General features: G+C 40.4%; 1 protein-coding gene across 1 annotated transcript in view; it reads right to left on the bottom strand.

Annotated features, from left to right (window-relative positions):
- The window catches only part of LCP1 (lymphocyte cytosolic protein 1), a 55572-nt gene that overhangs the window by 3856 nt on the left and 32847 nt on the right, over nucleotides 1-18869 (bottom strand). The window contains exons 10-15 of the mRNA XM_007466451.1: nucleotides 18846-18869; nucleotides 14630-14825; nucleotides 12475-12553; nucleotides 11781-11895; nucleotides 10479-10612; nucleotides 2728-2851 (exon numbers count right to left, since the gene is read on the bottom strand). The exon at nucleotides 18846-18869 is cut by the window's right edge and continues 105 nt beyond it. Of these exons, the coding sequence (XP_007466513.1) occupies nucleotides 2728-2851; nucleotides 10479-10612; nucleotides 11781-11895; nucleotides 12475-12553; nucleotides 14630-14825; nucleotides 18846-18869 (672 nt within the window). The remainder of the gene's footprint in view (nucleotides 1-2727; nucleotides 2852-10478; nucleotides 10613-11780; nucleotides 11896-12474; nucleotides 12554-14629; nucleotides 14826-18845) is intronic.

Raw genomic sequence — 18869 nt, 5'->3', positions numbered from 1 at the left:
AGGGAAAGAAAAGTGTCCATAGGTCCAGGTAGACAGTGACAGCAATTATGTGATCAAATGCAATGACTGCAACTAATATCCATTGGTGTCTCACAGTTTGCTCAGCACTTTTTATAGGTTATCTCACTTATTGCCACAAGCCTTGGATGGAGGCATCTAATCTTAATTTACAGCAAGTAAAGGGAGTTTCTGAGGTTAAGTGGCTTGCTAATAAGTGGTGGTGCTGGGATCTGAACCCAGGTATTCTGACTTAAAATCTTGGGCTCTTTCTTTGGCGTCTGTAAACAGTTTGATGGACATACGCAAAGCTGTGAATGCTTTTTTTTTTTTTTAAAGGTTCTACCCGATTTTTTTTTTTAAAGGAACATTATTTATTTATTTTTTGGCGGCGTTGGGTCTTCGTTGCTGTGCGCGGGCTTTCTCTAGTTGCAGCGAGTGGGGGGCTACTCTTCGTTGTGGTGCGCTGGCTTCTCACTGTGGTGGCTTTTCTTATTGCGGAGCACAGGCTCTAGGCACGCAGGCTCAGTGGTTGTGGCTCACGGGCTTAGTTGCTCCACGGCATGTGGGATCTTCCCAGACTAGGGATCGAAACTGTATCCCCTGTGTTGGCAGGCAGCTTAACCACTGCACCACCAGGGAACTCCCTGTGAATGCTTTTAAGGTGTAAATGCACAAAAGTCTACACCTGTGAGTACAGACATGTCGAGGCAACCGTGTGTCACCATCTGAGCATAGTCAAGTTCAAACACCTCATACCTTGCGGGTCCAAATCAGAACCAATTCTAACAAAGAAACAAGACACAGGACCCCTGAGAGATGCTAGGTCTCCAGCACTCGCCCGCTGTAGAGGTAGAATACTATTTTAAAAAATAGAATGGGTCCATTTTTATTTACTTCTGGGTTATGTTAGAACTACCACAAAATTAAGATCAATATACATATAATCGTAATCTAATTTCCACCATTAGCCTGAGCTTCTATCTCCATAGAACTTTTTGGTAAAGAAGCACAACGGAAGCAAAATGCAGAGATCTGAGTTTCACCTTCTTTCCTACTTCCTTCCCACAGTCTTGGTGGGCTGACAGGCAGCTAGATGGCCAGCAGCTGGCAGCGTTCATAGGTGAGGAGGGCCCAGGACTGTTTCTGCAATGGTTAATCGGGGTGCGCCGTGCTCAGTTTTTGAAGGGTTTCACTTAAAAGCAGTGTGGGGCTAATTTGACATTTTCCTTTTGCGGTCCTTTTGACCTAATCAATTCCACAATGACTCAGGGAGAAGACAGGAGAAAATTAGCCCAGAGCGTCACAAGAAGCAAAAAATTGCCAAACATTCCCAAGAGTGAATCCCCACAGGATCACCCCGGAAGCTGCTGGGTAAGGAAATGGGATGCATTCCTGTAAAGTGGCAGCTGTTTTACAGAGAGACGCACGCCCGGGGCTATTCACTTCACAGCCATGGTCAAGTGACCTACAGATACTCTCCACTGTATAACCTCACCTCGCAGGTGAAAGGTGCTTTCCCCTCCCTGATGGACACCACCTGCAATTACTAGCTGTAACCTCAGGAGTTAGATGAGCCCCCAGTTTCCTCACTATAAAATCAGGGAAATGGTGGGACTTCCCGGGTGCTTCAGTGGTTAAGACTCCACGCTTCCACTGCAGGGGTCGCGGGTGGGATCCCAGGTCAGGGAACCAAGATCCTGCATGCCGCCCGAAGCAGCCCAAAAGAGAAAAACATCAGGAAAATGGTAAAGCTGTCTTCATCATGTCTGTGAAGAGGAAATGAGGAGCCCCTCTGTTACAAACAAGGAGCCCCTAGTACTGAGACCGCGCTCCATCGTGGGAGCACCGCTCTATCGTACTGCTCACCACCGCCTTCCCAAATCTCCTTCTGGAAGGACTTGCTTACATCTGTCGCCAGCCTCCATTTCGACCTCCAGACCAAACGGATGGTAAGCAGAGGGAGGACAGAGCTGGCCGCTTCCTGTGCTGAGCTCACAGGGACTGGGCACTCCTGGTAGAGCCCAGCCTACTGACATACCTTCTGCCCTTTCTGGGAGGGGAGGGATTTTCATTTTTTCTCTTGATTTTGAAGGACAGGATTGATAGCATGACGAACTGCCTCACCCGCCCTGTTAATATAACTCTGAAGGGGTCCCTCTCCGCCATCCTGACCTTTAAGCCAGGAAAATGTAGTTAAGATATGACGCAGACATTATACTGTCGATCAAGTGCGCAGGGCCCTTGAGGAAGGATCCAGCTAATGTATAAAACATGAGTGAAGAAATGTAATAAAATGTCATGCTGTTATTAATAAAAATGGGATTTGGATACAAGTAAACAACTGCTTTTTCCTCAGAAAAAAGACATCCCATGGGAGATCTCTTAGCATTTTACATTTCACCCTCATTATGTTAATAATCTGAACCACGGAGCTATGCACATTTAAAAAACATTATATTTTACATTACTTTGGAAGAACAACATCTAAAATCCCGTGTAAAAAACGATCGGGTTTTTAAAATTAATTATTATGGGAGAAAACGACAAGAAATCTGTCAATGAAATGGCCTATGAACGTCAAAACAATAATGGGTCATTCAAGCAAAATCAAAACGGGAGGGGGAGCCTCAGAGACCTCACACTGAAGGTCACTCTTGAAAACAGAGTGGAAGCAATAAAGATAAGCATAATGCTCATGTGGCCGCGAGCAGGAGACACGCATGTTACCTTGAAACTAGAGATGGATGAACTTTTCTCCGCTTCCTTCAATGTTTCATTCACCCAGTTGACAATAGTGTCATCGTTGACCTTCTGCCCACCTCCAAGTTCTTCAAGAATATTCAGTGTGTACCTGAACAAAATCAAGAATGATTTCTGGAGAAAAGTGGCTAAAGAATTCACTATTCTATAGCACGGAGAACTGTATTCAATACTCTGTAATGACCTATATGGGGAAATAATCTAAAAAAGAGTGTATGTATGTATGTGTGTAAGTGATCCACTTTGCTGTACAGCAGAAAGTAACACAACATTTTAAATCAACTATACTCCAATAAAAAATTTTTAAAAAAGAATTCACTATGCACAGAGAGTCGCCAGCATAGAAAAGTTTTTTTTCCCCTGTCACAGAAGATGGCCTGAACACCATTACATCTGAGGAAAAAAGAATATGTAATGACATTAGTTCCTTTTAGAATAACAAAATAGAACTTTATACTTAGAGTCAGATGCAGAGCGAATACCACTGTCATTGTACAGAGAGAAAGCAGAAGAGAAGCAGGGAAAGGAAAATGAAATAAAGGATTTGAACCAGTGATGCTTTTCTTAAAGGAACTATGAAAATCAAGGAACAATTCAATGTTAGAAAAGCCCAAGCACTTACATCCAGAAAAAAACTATAGTTCAAAAAGCTACATGCACTGCAATGTTCATAGCAGCACTATTCACATTAGCCAAGACACGGAAACAACCTAAATGTCCATCGACAGATGAATGGATAAAGATGTGGCATATATACAACGGAATATTACTCAGCCAGAAAAAGAATGAAATAATGCCATTTGCAGCGACATGGATGGACTTAGAGATTAACATACTAAGTGAAGTAAGTCAGACAGAGAAAGACAAACATCATATGATATCACTTATATGTGGAATCTAAAATATGACACAAATGAATGTATCTATGAAACAGAAACAGACTCTCAGACATAGAGAACAGACTTGTGGTTGCCAAGGGGGAAGAGGGTGGCCGAGGGATGGATTGGGAGTTTGGGGTTAGGAGATGCAAACTATTATAATAGAATGGATAAACAACAAGGTCCTACTGTATAGCACAGGGAACTGTAGTCAATATCCTGTGATAAACCATAATGGAAAAGAATATGAAAAAGCATGTATACACACACACACACACACACACACACACACACACACACACACACACATATATAAAACTGAATCACTTTGCTGTACAGCAGAAATTAACACAACATTGTAAATCAGCTATACTTCAAAGCCCAGGCAGCCAACATAATAAAGAAAAAATATAAAAGAGTTTCCTCTGTGTATCACAGAAGTAGAAATATTGGGAATACACATTAATCTCTAGTTAATCGCTAGTTTGAGGGTAAGAATTGCCTTAGATACATACTGTTATGAGAAGTGGGTTTTGCAGGGGAAACATTAATAAGATGCTTCAAGCTCTTAAAATTCCATGGAGCAGAGAAGACTCACCATTCCCCAAGCTAATCTCTCTCAAAGGGTAAACACAGGGAGAGAGCCAAGCAGTAGGGCAGGTGGGCAGGTCTGCCGGCCTCACGGTTCAGTCTTGTAAGGGGGGAGAGTCAAATTACCCACCAAAGACTAGAATTTCAGTGTGTGTTGTCCAAAATGAAACTCAAGTATCGTGCCATTGAGTCCTGTCTTGAGGGCCTCCCTAAATGAGGTCACCCTCCACTTGGGTGCCCAGGGTTTTGCTCATTACATAATCCGTCGGGTATCTTCCACCAGTTACGGCTTCTGTGCCAAACACAGTTCTTCCACAATGGTTCCCAAGTGTAATCTCGGAAACTGGAGCGATGCCCTGCTTCCTTCAGGTGAAAGCGCCTTCCTATCATTGGCGATGGGGAGGAAAAGGGTTTCTGCAACTTTTCTTTATCAAAACAATAAGATCGTGTGGACCAATCCAGCATCCAAGTCCTCTCAATGACACCTCCCCAGACTCCCTCACATCAGCTGGTTCCTCCTCATTCTGCCTTTTCTAAACTACTGTTCAGGTCATGTCATTTAAAGTGACTCTCCGAGGCCCAAAGAACACAGATCAAATTCCTTAGAATGGCACACGGGTCCTTTCGCAATGTGACCCGAGTGTCCCTTGTCCGCACCTCTCTCATTTCCTCCCTCCCCTCCTTCTTCAAGGCTTTACGGTCACACACACTCACGCTCTCCCAGCTGCACAGAAGCATCAGCAGCTCACCGGCCACGCCATGCGTCCTCCTGCCTCCTGCTTCCATGACTCAGATGTGTGCTCTGCCTTGGATGTCCTTCCTCTATAGTGAATTTCTAATCCTGAGAACAAGTCCCAGTGGAAGCATCATTTTTCTGACCCATGTATTATATTAATCATTATTGCTACACTTGATTGCAGTCTGTTTCCCAGAGCTTTTCATGGAGTTGATGTGCATGTCTCTCTGCCTACCTCGTGCCCTTGGACAGAGTCCATAGACCATCTCAGTGCTTTCACGGGTTAGCAGAGTGCCCAGTACACACTGGGCATCTAGCAAATAAAAGAGTAGAGTAGTAGATGAAACGAACAGAATGATTTTCTCCCAGGAAAAGCAAGGAGAAAGTCAAGATGGGAAATGCTTAGTCTGGGCCCAGAGATGGGACCAAAATGCTACGGAATAACGAGTACAAATGGGATAAGTTCCAGTTCGATTTTTAAAATATTACTAGTTTGGAAAAAGGCCTGAGGTTTGATCATATCATTTATGTCATAACCGGCTTGTTTCCTAACAGCATGTGCATTAAGTGACCAGCATTTACTATATACCATGTAAGAATTTCTGCCTAGTCCGCTCATTAAGAGATGGTGGGTTAGTGTTTGTTTCATCAGGTCACGTCCATAAATAACCTGAGAAACAGACTAGGTTTAATCTTCCAGCAGCCTCACTCATCTCAGGACCGAACTCTCACTTCCCTTTGCCAGGAGGCCCAGCCTGTTTTGTTGACTCTCTCCAGTGGACAGGAGCAGTGCTTTCAAGCCACTCCTTGAGTGAGGGAAGAAAATGGTGCAGAGGAGAAGCTCACCTTTATACAAAAGTCTATTCATGCAAATATAAAAGGCCACAAAGGGACAGGGAAACTTAGACACAGAACATCCTGGAGGCAGCTGACTGCATTCAGGGGTCTGAGAATAGCCCCTCATGGTGGCACACAGTGCTAGGAAGCACAGAGTTGTCCTTCTGCCACCTCAAGGGAGATGTGGAGATTTAAAAGGAATCAGACACCTGCTTGTAAGGACATCAGAAAAACAAAGGATAGAAAGGCAAAAATTTAGGTTGGAGACTCCAGTCTAGAAAGTCCATGAAGCACCAAATGTAGATTCAAAATTGAAAATAAAAATCAATTTGGCTTGTGTCTTCCTAGGATTTTCCTTGTGAGATAATCATTCCTTATCATGAAACATGTTTTGGGGGGACTGTGCTATTATTAAATGGAACCCTGCAGACGAGATCCCAGTATCTCTGGTGTTTGCACACCACACGGTGCTGAGAAGCCCTCTGTCAAAATGAAATGGCCCCACGAGCTCCAGCTTAAGCCAGGGCCTCATCCAACAGCAGACGATGGATGGGGTGTGGGGCTGGAGAAGCTGTGATTATGACTTGTGTGCTTTCCTGCCATCAAACACTTGTGTTATTTATTTAACATGCGACCCAGAGGGACATACCTCAGTGTTTTGTTTTTCAAGGACCTATCCCCGATTCACCATCCACAGCCTGTTTGATCTGGGGAGAATTCCCTCCTTTGCCTGCCTCAGACTCTTGATTCATCTGTTGGAGTCTAACTATTGTGGCTGTCTGCTGGCAGCCTACTTGCTTCAGGCTTTTGTCTCCAAACTTAGACACGTGCAATTTGCCAGCTTTCCAATCTGAGAACGATTTCCAGGCTACTGAAGGGGAAAGGGAGGTTTAAGCTTTCATTTGTTTTTAGAGGGAAAAATGACATGCCATTTATTGTCCAGATAAATGACCAAATTAGCACATCTGTGAAACCCAATGAAACAAATTCCAGCTAGAACTGGCTCTAAATTTATTAGATCTGTTAATGTGTGGCATACAGAGAAAAAAAAAATATCTTTCTGGCAGCATTTACATAATTATCAGTCATTTCATCACCTTTCACAGTAATGTATTTCTCTGTCCATTTTCTTATAGGCACAATTCTTATATAGTAAAGACACATGAGAAATATGACTTATTTACCAGGTAGAGACACAGCAGCAAACTAGCCCTTATCATATATATACTAGCCTTAAACTATGATGTTGGGTCACATTTTTCTAAAACTTCCAGAACGAAGATCATATTACAAAGTGATTTTCAGATATTATGAAATTCAAAATAGAATAGAGTTGGCCTGAGGTTTTTTTTTTTTTTTTTTTTTTTTTTTTTTGCGGTACGCGGGCCTCTCACTGTTGTGGCCTCTCCCGTTGCAGAGCACAGGCTCCGGACGCGCAGGCTCAGCGGCCATGGCTCACGGGCCCAGCCGCTCCACGGCATGTGGGATCTTCCCGGACCAGGGCACGAACCCGCCTCCCCTGCATCCACAGGCAGACTCTCAACCACTGCGCCACCAGGGAAGCCCCCCTGAGTTTTCTTTTTAAGTCACTAAAATAGAAAATATCAAAGGTAATTTCATCTTCAAACCCATGAGTTAATTTAACTGTTGCAACTAAAAAGACTTTTGCTTTGGTTTTTTAAAGCAATCAGTACCAAAAGCCAGTCTGTTAAGAATTAAAAACACATGTGAAAGAAAATAGAGAGTAGTTCAGAAATCGTTTCTGCAAATACACCAGTGAGAACGGCCCTTAGGAATTTTCAGTGATGTTCTAGATACATGCAGTAAAATAGAGGCTAAAGTTTCTTTAGCTCTGGAGTTTTCTGTGCCAGAGAAGCCTTACGACATCTGCCTTCAATCATTAAAGAGATCCCAGTTGAGAAAGGAGTAATGGAGCATCATACTTGATAAAGCAAATGTAAATCAGGTAGTTAAATTGATTATGATCATTTCTGATCACCCTACATCACCTGGAGACACTGACATGATTACTCCAAGGACCATTATAAATATTAGGATCTGCAGACAGTGGCCCGGGAATAAAGCGGCAGTGCTTAGGGACAAACCCTTGTCTCTGCCATTACCTTGTTAGACATAATGTAATGTGACATATGGTTTCTTGGGCTTCCTTCCAGGGAGAAAAATGAATTAAGCCACACTAACATAGGTTCTAATTAAGGAACGGAAGACTTCTGCCTGGTCAGAGCTATCAGTAAAGGGGGAAAGAGCAAAGCATGTAAAGGTAAACCAGTTCATGCCTACAGATTTGCTGTCTAGGATTCTTCCCAGGCTCATGCTTTTGTACCAAAAATTGTTTACTTCTTCTCAGCATTTATTTTCTATTTGTATATCTTATTATATTCTACTATTGCTTAAATAATATGGCCACATAGCTCTCACATTAATCAATTTTATGTTTGACTCTAAAAGGTATCTAAAGTTCTCTGTTAAGGAAGTAGCAGGAAATTCTGCTTTTGGTCATGATGGAATAACAGGGACCAGTTTACCTTTCTGCCTTAAACACATAAAGCACAATGAAAAAATATGAAACGACGTTGTTCAGACATTGGGTAACAGGAAGCACAAAACAGTGGTCCCTGAGAGAAGGGAAACAAATGTGGTAAAACCCTAAGATTGTCCCAGATTATTGCACGGAGAGTTTCCAGGCTGCAGTGCAGGGAGAGAGAACTCAAACAGAGCATGACAGTGACCCTGAGCCAAGCGGACAGGGTTGAGAACTCAAGGAAGCCAGGGCGCTGGAATGTGTGGGGCAGAATAGCAGAGAGAAGAGGGCTGCCTGGAGAGGACAGTCATCTAGAAAGAAAGCTCCCGAGATCTTCAGAGGGTTTTTGCCTCAAGTGTTCAACTGAGTGCTACTTGGAGCATTCATGTGAGGAAATTACCAGAGGCTGGCAAAAGAACTTTCAGAAATGAAGGGGCAGAACAATCCTTGGAGTTCGAACACACAGGGGCTGGCATAAATTTGATCCCTACCAGGCAGAGTGGAAAAATCTCATGATATATGGAGCATCAAGTAAAGTACTCAGAAGAGATTATCTCAGTACTGGGAGACAAAATTAGCTCGAGATTAATTAAGATTTTAAGTAAGCCCCCAAAGGATCAAATTGTGCTTAAGTAACTTAACTGCATCCCAGGACAAAATTCAAGAATATTTAAAGGAATACAGAAATATCTAGCACACAGCAAGGTAAAATTCACAGTGCCTCACATACTATGAAAAATCCGCAGGCATGCAAAGAAGCAGAAAAATATGACCCATAACGAAGATAAAAATCAGTTAATAGAAAGAGACCCAGAAATAACAGTTATTATAATTATATTCTATATGTTCAAGAAGGTTAAGGAAAGACGTAGAGGAGGTGTCAAAAAGACGCACATCAAATTTCTATACACGAAATTTCGATACACGAAAACTGTTATGTCGGAGATTAAAAAAAAGTATACGCCAAATGGAATTAATGGTAGACACTGTAGAAGAAAAGAGTGGTGAACTTAAGACAAGGCAATAGAAAGTATCCCAAATGAAAGAGAGAGAGGAAAAAATGAAATATAAAGGGAGAAGACGATTTGAGTATCAGTGAATTTGGGGACAACTTCAGATGACCAAATAAATGTGTACCTGGAGTTCCCAAAAAACTAGAGGGTGGGTACAGGAGTCATATTTGAAGAAATAGAGGCCAAGATTTTTCCAAATTTGGTGAAAACTGTAAGCCCACAGATTCAAGAAGCTCAACAAACCTCAAGAAACACCGAAGCACATCATAACCAAATTACTTAAAATGAGTGATAAAGAGAAAACCTTAAAAGAAGCCAGAGGAAAAAAGACGTATTACATACAGAGGAACAAAGACAGGAATGACAACAGATTTATCATTGGAAATGATGCAAGCTAGAAGAGAGTGAACACATCTTCAAAACAGTGAAAGAAAAAACTATCAACCTAGAATTGTACACTCAGATAAAATACCTTTTGGAAATGAAAATATAACAAAGATATTCTCAGACAGACAGAAGCTGAAATAACTCCTCGCCAACAGATGCGCACGGCTAGAAATATTTCAAGTAGAAGGCAAATGATATCAGATCGAAATCTGGATCTACACCATGCAAAGAAGAGAACCTGAAATGACAGATATGTAGGTAAATATAGCATATTTTCCCCCTTATTCTGAAAGTCCCTTTAAAAGATAAGTGACTGTATTTACACAAGTCAGTTAAAAGTTAAAGGATGGAAAAAAAAAATGTGCCATGCTAAACTAATCAAGAAGCAGCAGGAGTGGCTGTATTAATATCAGGAAAAATAGGTTTTAGAGAAAAGAGTATTACCAGGCATAAACAGGGTCACTCCATAATGAAAAAGGGTGATTCATTAAGAGAACATAACAATCTAAAACACTGACGAACCTAATAACAGAGTTTCAAAGTACCTGAAACAAAACTGTCAGAACTGAACAGAAGAAAAAAATAAAGCAGGACTGCTCCGCCAACATTCCTTTGGTTTTAAGTTTAGCTTAAAATATAGTTTTATTAAATTAAATCACAACTCTGAAATTTGCAAGTATTTTTCTAGATGAAGAATACATTCAGTAAAATGCCATTCCCCTGAGTTGCATTACCTTCTCATTAACTGCCAGACCAAGGCCAATGTCAGAGTGCGGTTTCCTTCATTGAGATCTTGTCCACCAATGCCAACCAGAGAAAATTTCGCTTGATTCTTCCCCAGTTCCACTGCATAGTTACAGTTCTCAAGCTGTTAATGAGCAGGAAGGGAAACAATCTAATGTCATCATCTCTATGATGATAAATACCCGAGAAAATAAGATAATAAAGACACAAAATGAAATAATAAGGTAAGACTGATGGATCTCTCAAGCCTCGCCTGGTTCTGCAATTCTAGGATTCTAAGTTAGTCAAATAATTTTCTGTCTTTTCTTAAATCGAACCCCTCACTCCCACCAAAAACACATTCATAGTGTACTTCTTTAAGTGCAAAACCAAAATGAATTATTATGATGAACATTTTCATGGCTATATCACACTACAGAACTAGACAGCCATACGAAGTAACCTGTCTATAATATTCCTAAAATAGCTGAATTCATAGAGATTGACACAGAACATCTGAATTCTCCATCCTACACGCACACAGTAGACCGACATGTGGGACAGGTATTCCTGTGGCTGTGACTCATGGATCATTGGGTCACAGGCACAAGAAATGGTGGGAAATGCTTGTGCCAACCCCGTGGCTGCTTTTACAAAACAATGTGTTCCCATTACGCTGACACTAGACATACTATTTGTACAAGTCAAACTGTTAGTACAAGGCTTCGATTCTTTAGAAAATTAGAATGATGATCTTGCTGGGGCAAAAGCAACCCTGCAGTTCTGCTTGCTCTAATTATCTTAATTAGAATTTTTACATCGTAAAGTTTAAAGACATCCAACATGGAATTATAAATAAGTAATCAACTGAAATAATGAACTCACTTTAATAAAACCATTCAGGTTTCTGATTGCAGTACTCTAATTTAATCCATGGATAAACAGTTATCTAAGTTTGGCCTCCTGATAAAGTATTCACAAGGCACTCTTGCAGGCTTATGACTTCACCTGCCTACCAGAACATCACAAGAGTCATTGTTTGGGACTTCCCTGGTGGTGCCGTGGAGCAACTAAGCCCGTGTGCCACAACTACTGAGCCCATGTGCCACAACTACTGAGCCCATGTGCCACAACTACTGAAGCCCGTGCACCTAAAGCCCGAGCTCCGCAACAAGAGAAACCACTGCAATGAGAAGCCCGCGCAACGCAATGAAGAGTAGCCCCTACTCGATGCAACTAGAGAAAGCCCGCGCGCGGCAACGAAGACCCAACGCAGCCAAATAAAAAAAAAAAAAAAAAGAGTCATTGTTTACCTTCTTCATATTGCCCCCCAGTTTGGGGTATGGTGGTTTGTTTACTCTGTTCCAATCAACAGGGACTTTAATCTTTTCATAGAGCTGGAAGATGACCAGGGCATCTGATAAGTCACTGAACAAAAACAAACACAAAAGAATTCTCAGATACTCAGCATTTATGAAGCTCCTGCAGCGGGCCAGGCAATTCCTTATATATTAGCTCAAGGAACATTCCCAGCAACCTGGCAACAGTGGCATCAGTAGCTCCATCTTTAGAGGTGAAGAAACCTCGACTCAGAGAAAGGGAGGGAATTTACTGGAGGTCTCCCCCAGGTGTGACCACCTTTGCCCCTTCAGCAGAAACACGCAGCCTCCAGAAAAAGAAATACGGCTCTAACAAATGGCATAGGAGATACAACCACAAACTGAACATTTACTGTTTGGCCTGCTTCTGAGCAGATCTTGGGTTTACAACAGGGATTCCATTTGTCCTCTTGCTGCTGGGTTATGATTTTTGTACTAAATACACAGCAAGGTTGGTGTATGGAAGTGAGTTTCTTAACATCTGCTGCTCAACGTGGCATTTCCCCCTTCTCACCGAGGTGCACACACTTTGTAAAGAGAATTGCACACCACAGTGGTGTCTGAAATCTTGGGGATCTTTCCAGGTCTTGGTACCTCATATTAAGGAGGAGTCTCCCAATATTCTTACCTGTACAAATGATTGACTCGAGGGTTTACACCCAAGGAGTTCATCCAGTTCCTAAATGTCCGCTCTTCTCTTGTCTCACCTAAATGAACGAAGACCAGTTATCTTTCACGTACCTAGAAAATATGCCTTTTTTTTATGATCAAAGTTTAACTAAAGAAGCTGTAATAAACACGGAAAGTAGAAAAATATAAAAACCCTAATGGATTTGGATGAGGGTTGCTATTCTGTGTTAATTTTTTTTTCCCATTTCAATTCAATGAGTATCTCTGAGGCGTCCATTAGTGGTGCGCAAGGTCCTGTGTGGGGAAACTCTTCAGGGCTGTCCCTCAAAGGCTTACATTCTTTCTGGAAAAACAAGTATTTTAGGCATCAAAGAGGGATCATACAAGCTAGAGGGCTAACATATGAGGTAGATATTTATATTTGAGTTGAGATAAAGGAGAGAATTTTATGGGCTAAATTTGGAGGGAGTGCAATTTGAGCTTTACCTTAGAGGGTTAGTAAAATCTGGATAGTAAAGAGGAAACAGGAGAGGATCTGGGGGGATAAGTAAGGAGTGGAAGTAGGAGGTTGTGTAAATATGAACACAAAGGGAGCGATAGGCAAGGTCTGTCTTAAAACCATTAGGAACTGATGTTTCAGGGATCCGTGCTGTATAGCCCACAGAGACAAGGCTGTCTAGTGGCTGGAACCAGAATCAGGGAATCTTTGGATGCCAGGTAGCAGATTTTGGTTGATATATTAGACAATGACAGTCATTATGGGTTCTTTTTTTTATTACTATAATAAGTTCTTGAGCAAGGCGGAGATATAATGAAAGCAGCACTGTGATGTTCTTGGCAGCAGTGTGCAGAATTACTGAAAGGCAATATGCATTTAAATTATAGTGTTTGACAGAGGGGATAGTGTTTGACACCAGCACGTGGGCACATTCAAGTGCTTGATGGATGGAGGAGTAGGCCCCTAAGACCTAGTGAAATAGTTGGTGTATGATTTAATAAGAGTCCGGAAGAGCCGAAAGGAAAAATAACAATCTAAAGGTCATTCTGTGGGAAGAATTATTAGTATTTGTTGATCCAAGAGATTTTGGCGTGAAGGACAGGAAGATATCAAAGTGGAGCCCAGGGTTTTGGTAACTGAAGAAAAAAAAATGGTATGATTAATGGAAATGGAGAATTTCTAAAGGAGACTGGATGGAATGGGGGCAGGGGGTAGAGAGGCAATGGGGGAAGGGGAAATGATCAATTCTGTCTTGTATATGCTGAATCTCAAGCGATAGTGACGGACCCAAATCTGGATGATCTAGAGGCAGCTAGAAATGGGTGATTAGAGGGCTTGATATACCTATTTGGTAGTCAGCAGAATGCACAGACCCCTGACCACTGTTTATCAAATCATACAAATGCAGCAGCGTTGGAACACAGATTGATTTTGCACTTCCAGCTAGAGTAAAGCGCTGCAGAAAAGGATCAACCAATTCTTTAAATCTGGATTTTCTTTCTTTGGTGACATTCATTTATTATTACTTTTGTATTGATTTTCTGTCTCAATATCGGGACAATTCATGATGAAAAAAAGAAAAACATCTCTGGCACTATCACCTATTAGAACTTGACTAAAGCTGTGTGATTTTTTGTCGTCTTAGGGCTTTAACCTCCTAAATGTAATGGTCATGGATTCTGCCTCAAAATATTATTCTGTGGCCCCCATTATCCAAATCAAAGACGCAAAACAAAAATCTCAGTAAGCATCTCTTAACATAAGTTAAATATCATTTTTAAATGATGAGTGGCTGCAATTTCTTGCCTCTAGGAATTAACACTCAGTCCATTAAGTACCTAAATTCGTTTTTTGGAACTCAGGATTTATTTCATCTGATAATTAAATGCACTGTCTTCCCTAAAACATTTATTTCTGATAATGGATGAAGCCTATGTATAATGGATGTGATATAACGGTATTGGATTATTCCTGTTTGTCTGTAACTGACTTGATTAATCTATTTATTTTCTTTGTTATGTACCAGAGAATTGATGACCTGTTTGCAAATCTTCCATGTGAGAGGCTTATGTTTGCTTAGGAGGTGATTTTGAATTGCCCTTGAATTAGAATTGTGACTGCTTTGCGAACATTTAAGCAACCAATTTCCAGTTACCTTCAAGAGCCCCCCAGTCGATGTCCTGGTTCTCTGGTTTGTGCAGGGCAGGGTATCTGTTAAAGAGGTTGGCAATAAAAGCCAAGTTCAACTTGGGGTTCCCTCGGACAACATCTGTAGCTGTGACAAACTGTCGGCAGCCCAGCCTCTCCGCCTGCTGCAACATGCATTCTGCCCTCTGGATGTCATCCTTTTCCTGCAATGAAAAAGGACGGACGTCTCAAGGCTGGTTCAAAGCCTCTCTAGGCACAAAGTAGACACGGATGATATGAAAGAGATGGGAATCTTACTGAAACCCTTAGTATTCAACCTCAGATAGACACTTAAAACAGCAAATTATCACTTGTATTTGCCTGAACCAAAATCAGAAAGTCACAAGTAAAAGGAATCTCAGAAGTTAAGTAATCAAGTCCTTCCATCTTTATACAGAACGGAACCATTTCAGATGAATAGTTGGTTGTCTTGCTTTTTTAAAGAGATTCAGGAGATTCTACAGTTTTATCATTTAAGTTCATCTTAATTATTTTCAACCATTAGGTTTCCTTTTTATTACCTTCTTGCATAGACCTCATGAAAAATGTTCATTTATTAAGTAATAAATTATATTCCTATTTTCAGTTCATCAAAGATATTTACATCTGCCAACAAGAACTTCTGATTAGTTTAACCGCCTTTCCCGTACTGAGTTGGTGTACTTGCAGCTCAGACAAAATAAATTTAAGCTACACAGTGTCATTGATAAACATATAGTATCTATTTGGCTTCTGCAGACTTCAGATTGAGAATCACCCCCTTAATATATTAAAAGTCTATTCAAATAGTTCTAGAGAATCTCCAGTCATTTGTAAACAGACTCTTACCAGAAAACTAAAGTTTTGTTGAAATATGGTCCATTGCCCTTTAATGCTCTTAAAAGTGCACGAAACCACAAATTTTCAGACAACTGGAACTTATTAAAACTAGAATTATCCCTTAATATGATGCTTTGCTAGATAACACTACAGATTTCAGGAGCTCTACTTCTCATGCAGGAATGAGTTAACTTTAATATTAACTCATTGGATTTAACTCTAATGATATGAAATGAGGCACAAGAATGGGTAAGACAACTTCTCTACATCAATACTAAAGTGCTGGCAAAACTGAAGTTTTAATCGGACCCTTGTTGTGCCCTTTGTTTTCTTTTCTTTTTTTTTATACTGTATGGTTCTATTTATTTTTTTGTCAACATCTTTTATTTTCTTTCCAAAGTTGTTTTTCTAAATAAGATAAAAACATTCCATCAAGATTTTCTTTTGGATTGACCCACAGGATTGTTTTTCTTGAGGATTTCAACCATACTGATTTTCTAAGATTATTCTCTCTAAATCCTATCTGTGTCAGATCATGTGGCTGAACAGATGAGACAACTGTAAGAATAAATTTTTGTTTTTGGATGACCACAACAAAAGCAACAATGATGGCAATTACCAAACACGAAATACACTCATACTATGTCATAATATTGACATTCAGTCCAGTAATCCTCCACTGTAACAGCTCCTTTACTTGCAGTGAAAATTGATTTGTATATTTTTTACCTCTGAGTCCTTGTGGGATTTTTTTTTTATTCAAACAGAAAGTCACAAAAATTATAATCATCTTCATCAGTTCACTCAGTCCCATGTAATTAATTTTTTTTCATCTTGATCTTTTGTTAGTACTTTTATGAATTCATCAGTTTTCCATTAGAGTTCTGAAAACGCTCATTCATTCAGTTCAGCAGTATAGTCAGTTACCAGAAACCTGTACTTGGTCAGAGTCATTTCCATGAATTCCTTGAAGATGAAACCCTTTTATAGGAACATTTTTGCAAAAGCATCAGAGTACACCCAGAACTGTCTGTAAATGACAAAAGACTTAAAAATGACCACGGTTAAAGATTTGACGAAAGTTCATAATAATGCAATTGACAAGGAAATTTAATTGTTTCTGAGATATACATTTTAAAGTAATAACTAGAATTATGACTTACAACATTATACCAGAACATATAAGATTTTTAGAAATTTCATGTAATGTCTGAAACATTTATATTAACATATTTCCATACAAATAACCCAAAGAAAGTTTAGTATTAGTTGTTTTTTTGTCTGTTTGTTTGTTTATACTGCAGGTTCTTATTAGTCATCAACTTTATACACATCAGTGTATACATGTCAATCCCAATCGTCCAATTCAGCACACCACCATCCCCACCCCACCATGGTTTTCCCCCCTTGGTGTCCATACGTCTGTTCTCTACATCTGTGTCTCAACTTCTGCCCTGCAAACCGGTTCATCTGTACCATTTTCTAGGTTCCACATACGTGTGTTAATATACAATATTTGTTTTTCTTTTTCTGACTGACTTTACTCTGTATGACAGTCTCTAGATTCATCCACATCTCAACAAATGACTCAGTTTCGTTCCTTTTTATGGCTGAGTAGTATTCCATTGTATATATGTACCACAACTTCTTTATCCATTCGTCTGTCGATGGGCATCTAGGTTGCTTCCATGACCTGACTATTGTAAATGGTGCTGCAATGAACATTGGGGTGCATGTGTCTTTTTGAATTATGGTTTTCTCTGGGTATATGCCCAGTAGTGAGATTGCTGGATCGTATGGTAATTCTATTTTTAGTTTTTTAAGGAACCTCCATACTGTTCTCCATAGTGGCTGTATCAATTTACATTCCCACCAACAGTGCAGGAGGGTTCCCTTTTCTCCACACCCTCTCCAGCATTTGTTGTTTGTAGATTTTCTGATGATGCCCATTCTAACTGGTGTGAGGTGATACCGCATTGTAGTTTTGATTTGCATTTCTCTAATGATTAGTGATGTTGAGCATCCTTTCATGTGGCTTTTATTCCTCAGTTTGTTAATATGGTGTATCACATTGATTGTTTTGCATGTATTGAAGAATCCTTGCATTCCTGTGATAAATCCCACTTGATCATGGTGTATGATCATTTTAATGTGTTGTTGGATTCTGTTTCCTAGTATTTTGTTGAGGATTTTTGCATCTATATTCATCAGCAATCTTAGTCTGCAATTTTCTTTTTTTGGAGTATCTTTGTCTGGTTTTGGTATCAGGGTGACAGTGGCCTCATAGAATGAGTTTGGGAGTGTTCCTTCCTCTGCAATTTTTTGGAAGAGTTTGAGAAGGATGTGTGTTAGCTCTTCTCTAACTGTTTGATAGAATTCACCCGTGAAGCCATCTGGTCCTGGACTTTTGTTTGTTGGAAGATTTTTAATCACAGTTTCAATTTCATTACTTGTGATTGGTCTGTTCATATTTTCTGTTTCTTCATGGTTCAGTCTTGGAAGGTTATACCTTTCTAAGAATTTGTCCATTTCTTCCAGGTTGTCCACTTTGTTTTCAATGAGTCCTCATACCAGACACTTCTAAAAACTCAGACGATCTTGTCCAGCCCTTTCTCCCGTTACCCTCAATGGTGTAGTGAGGCAGGGCTGTGGCTGAGTGGATTTTTGGAGCCATCCTGGGCTTAAATCCTTGCTATGCCACATACTGGCTCTGTGACCATGAGGTGATTATTAACTTGTCTGACCTTCAGTTTTCTCAATTATAAAACAGAGTTATTAGCACTTACTTTAGTGATGCTTGCAAGGATTAGGGGCAGTGTAAGCAACATGCCCAGCATAATACCTGGCACATAGGAAGAACCCAGCAAGTGGGGTTTCCTCTTATTATGATTAATAGAGGAAAGAGCCCCAGCCTTGGATCACATGACTTCCACTAATCTGTCATATGATCTTGAACATATTAATGAACCCCTCTGAATCTCATTTTGTTTTTCATCGTGATAGTGGGAATTTATTCATTTGTGTAAATATCCTGTCTATTTCTAGAAATAATATTCAGGTACCTAAAAATGGAAAAAATAATCCTTCTTGGTGTTGTAGAGCCTATTAAATGATGGGACACATGCAGAAGTGCCTCCGATGGTGTATATGGCATTTAATTAGCATTCCTCTCCTTTCTTAATTTTAATTCCAGATTCAATTTTCCACAGTTACAACCCAAAACTGTTAACAGCTTTTAACAACTTAACACGGCTCTAAGCAGAGATGTCCACTCATGGCACTCTGGAGCCAGCATCACATAGGGCAGTGGAACAGCCAATGCCGAGGAATCATCACATCTAACACGACTTGGGGCGTGGCCTTACCCTCAGTCCTGACATGTCAATAAC

Source organism: Lipotes vexillifer, unplaced genomic scaffold (assembly GCF_000442215.2).
Source record: "Lipotes vexillifer unplaced genomic scaffold, Lipotes_vexillifer_v1.1 scaffold384, whole genome shotgun sequence".
Classification (NCBI taxonomy): domain Eukaryota; kingdom Metazoa; phylum Chordata; class Mammalia; order Artiodactyla; family Lipotidae; genus Lipotes; species Lipotes vexillifer.
Note: the sequence above shows the minus strand (reverse complement) of the source record. Positions and strands in the feature narration are given on the sequence as shown.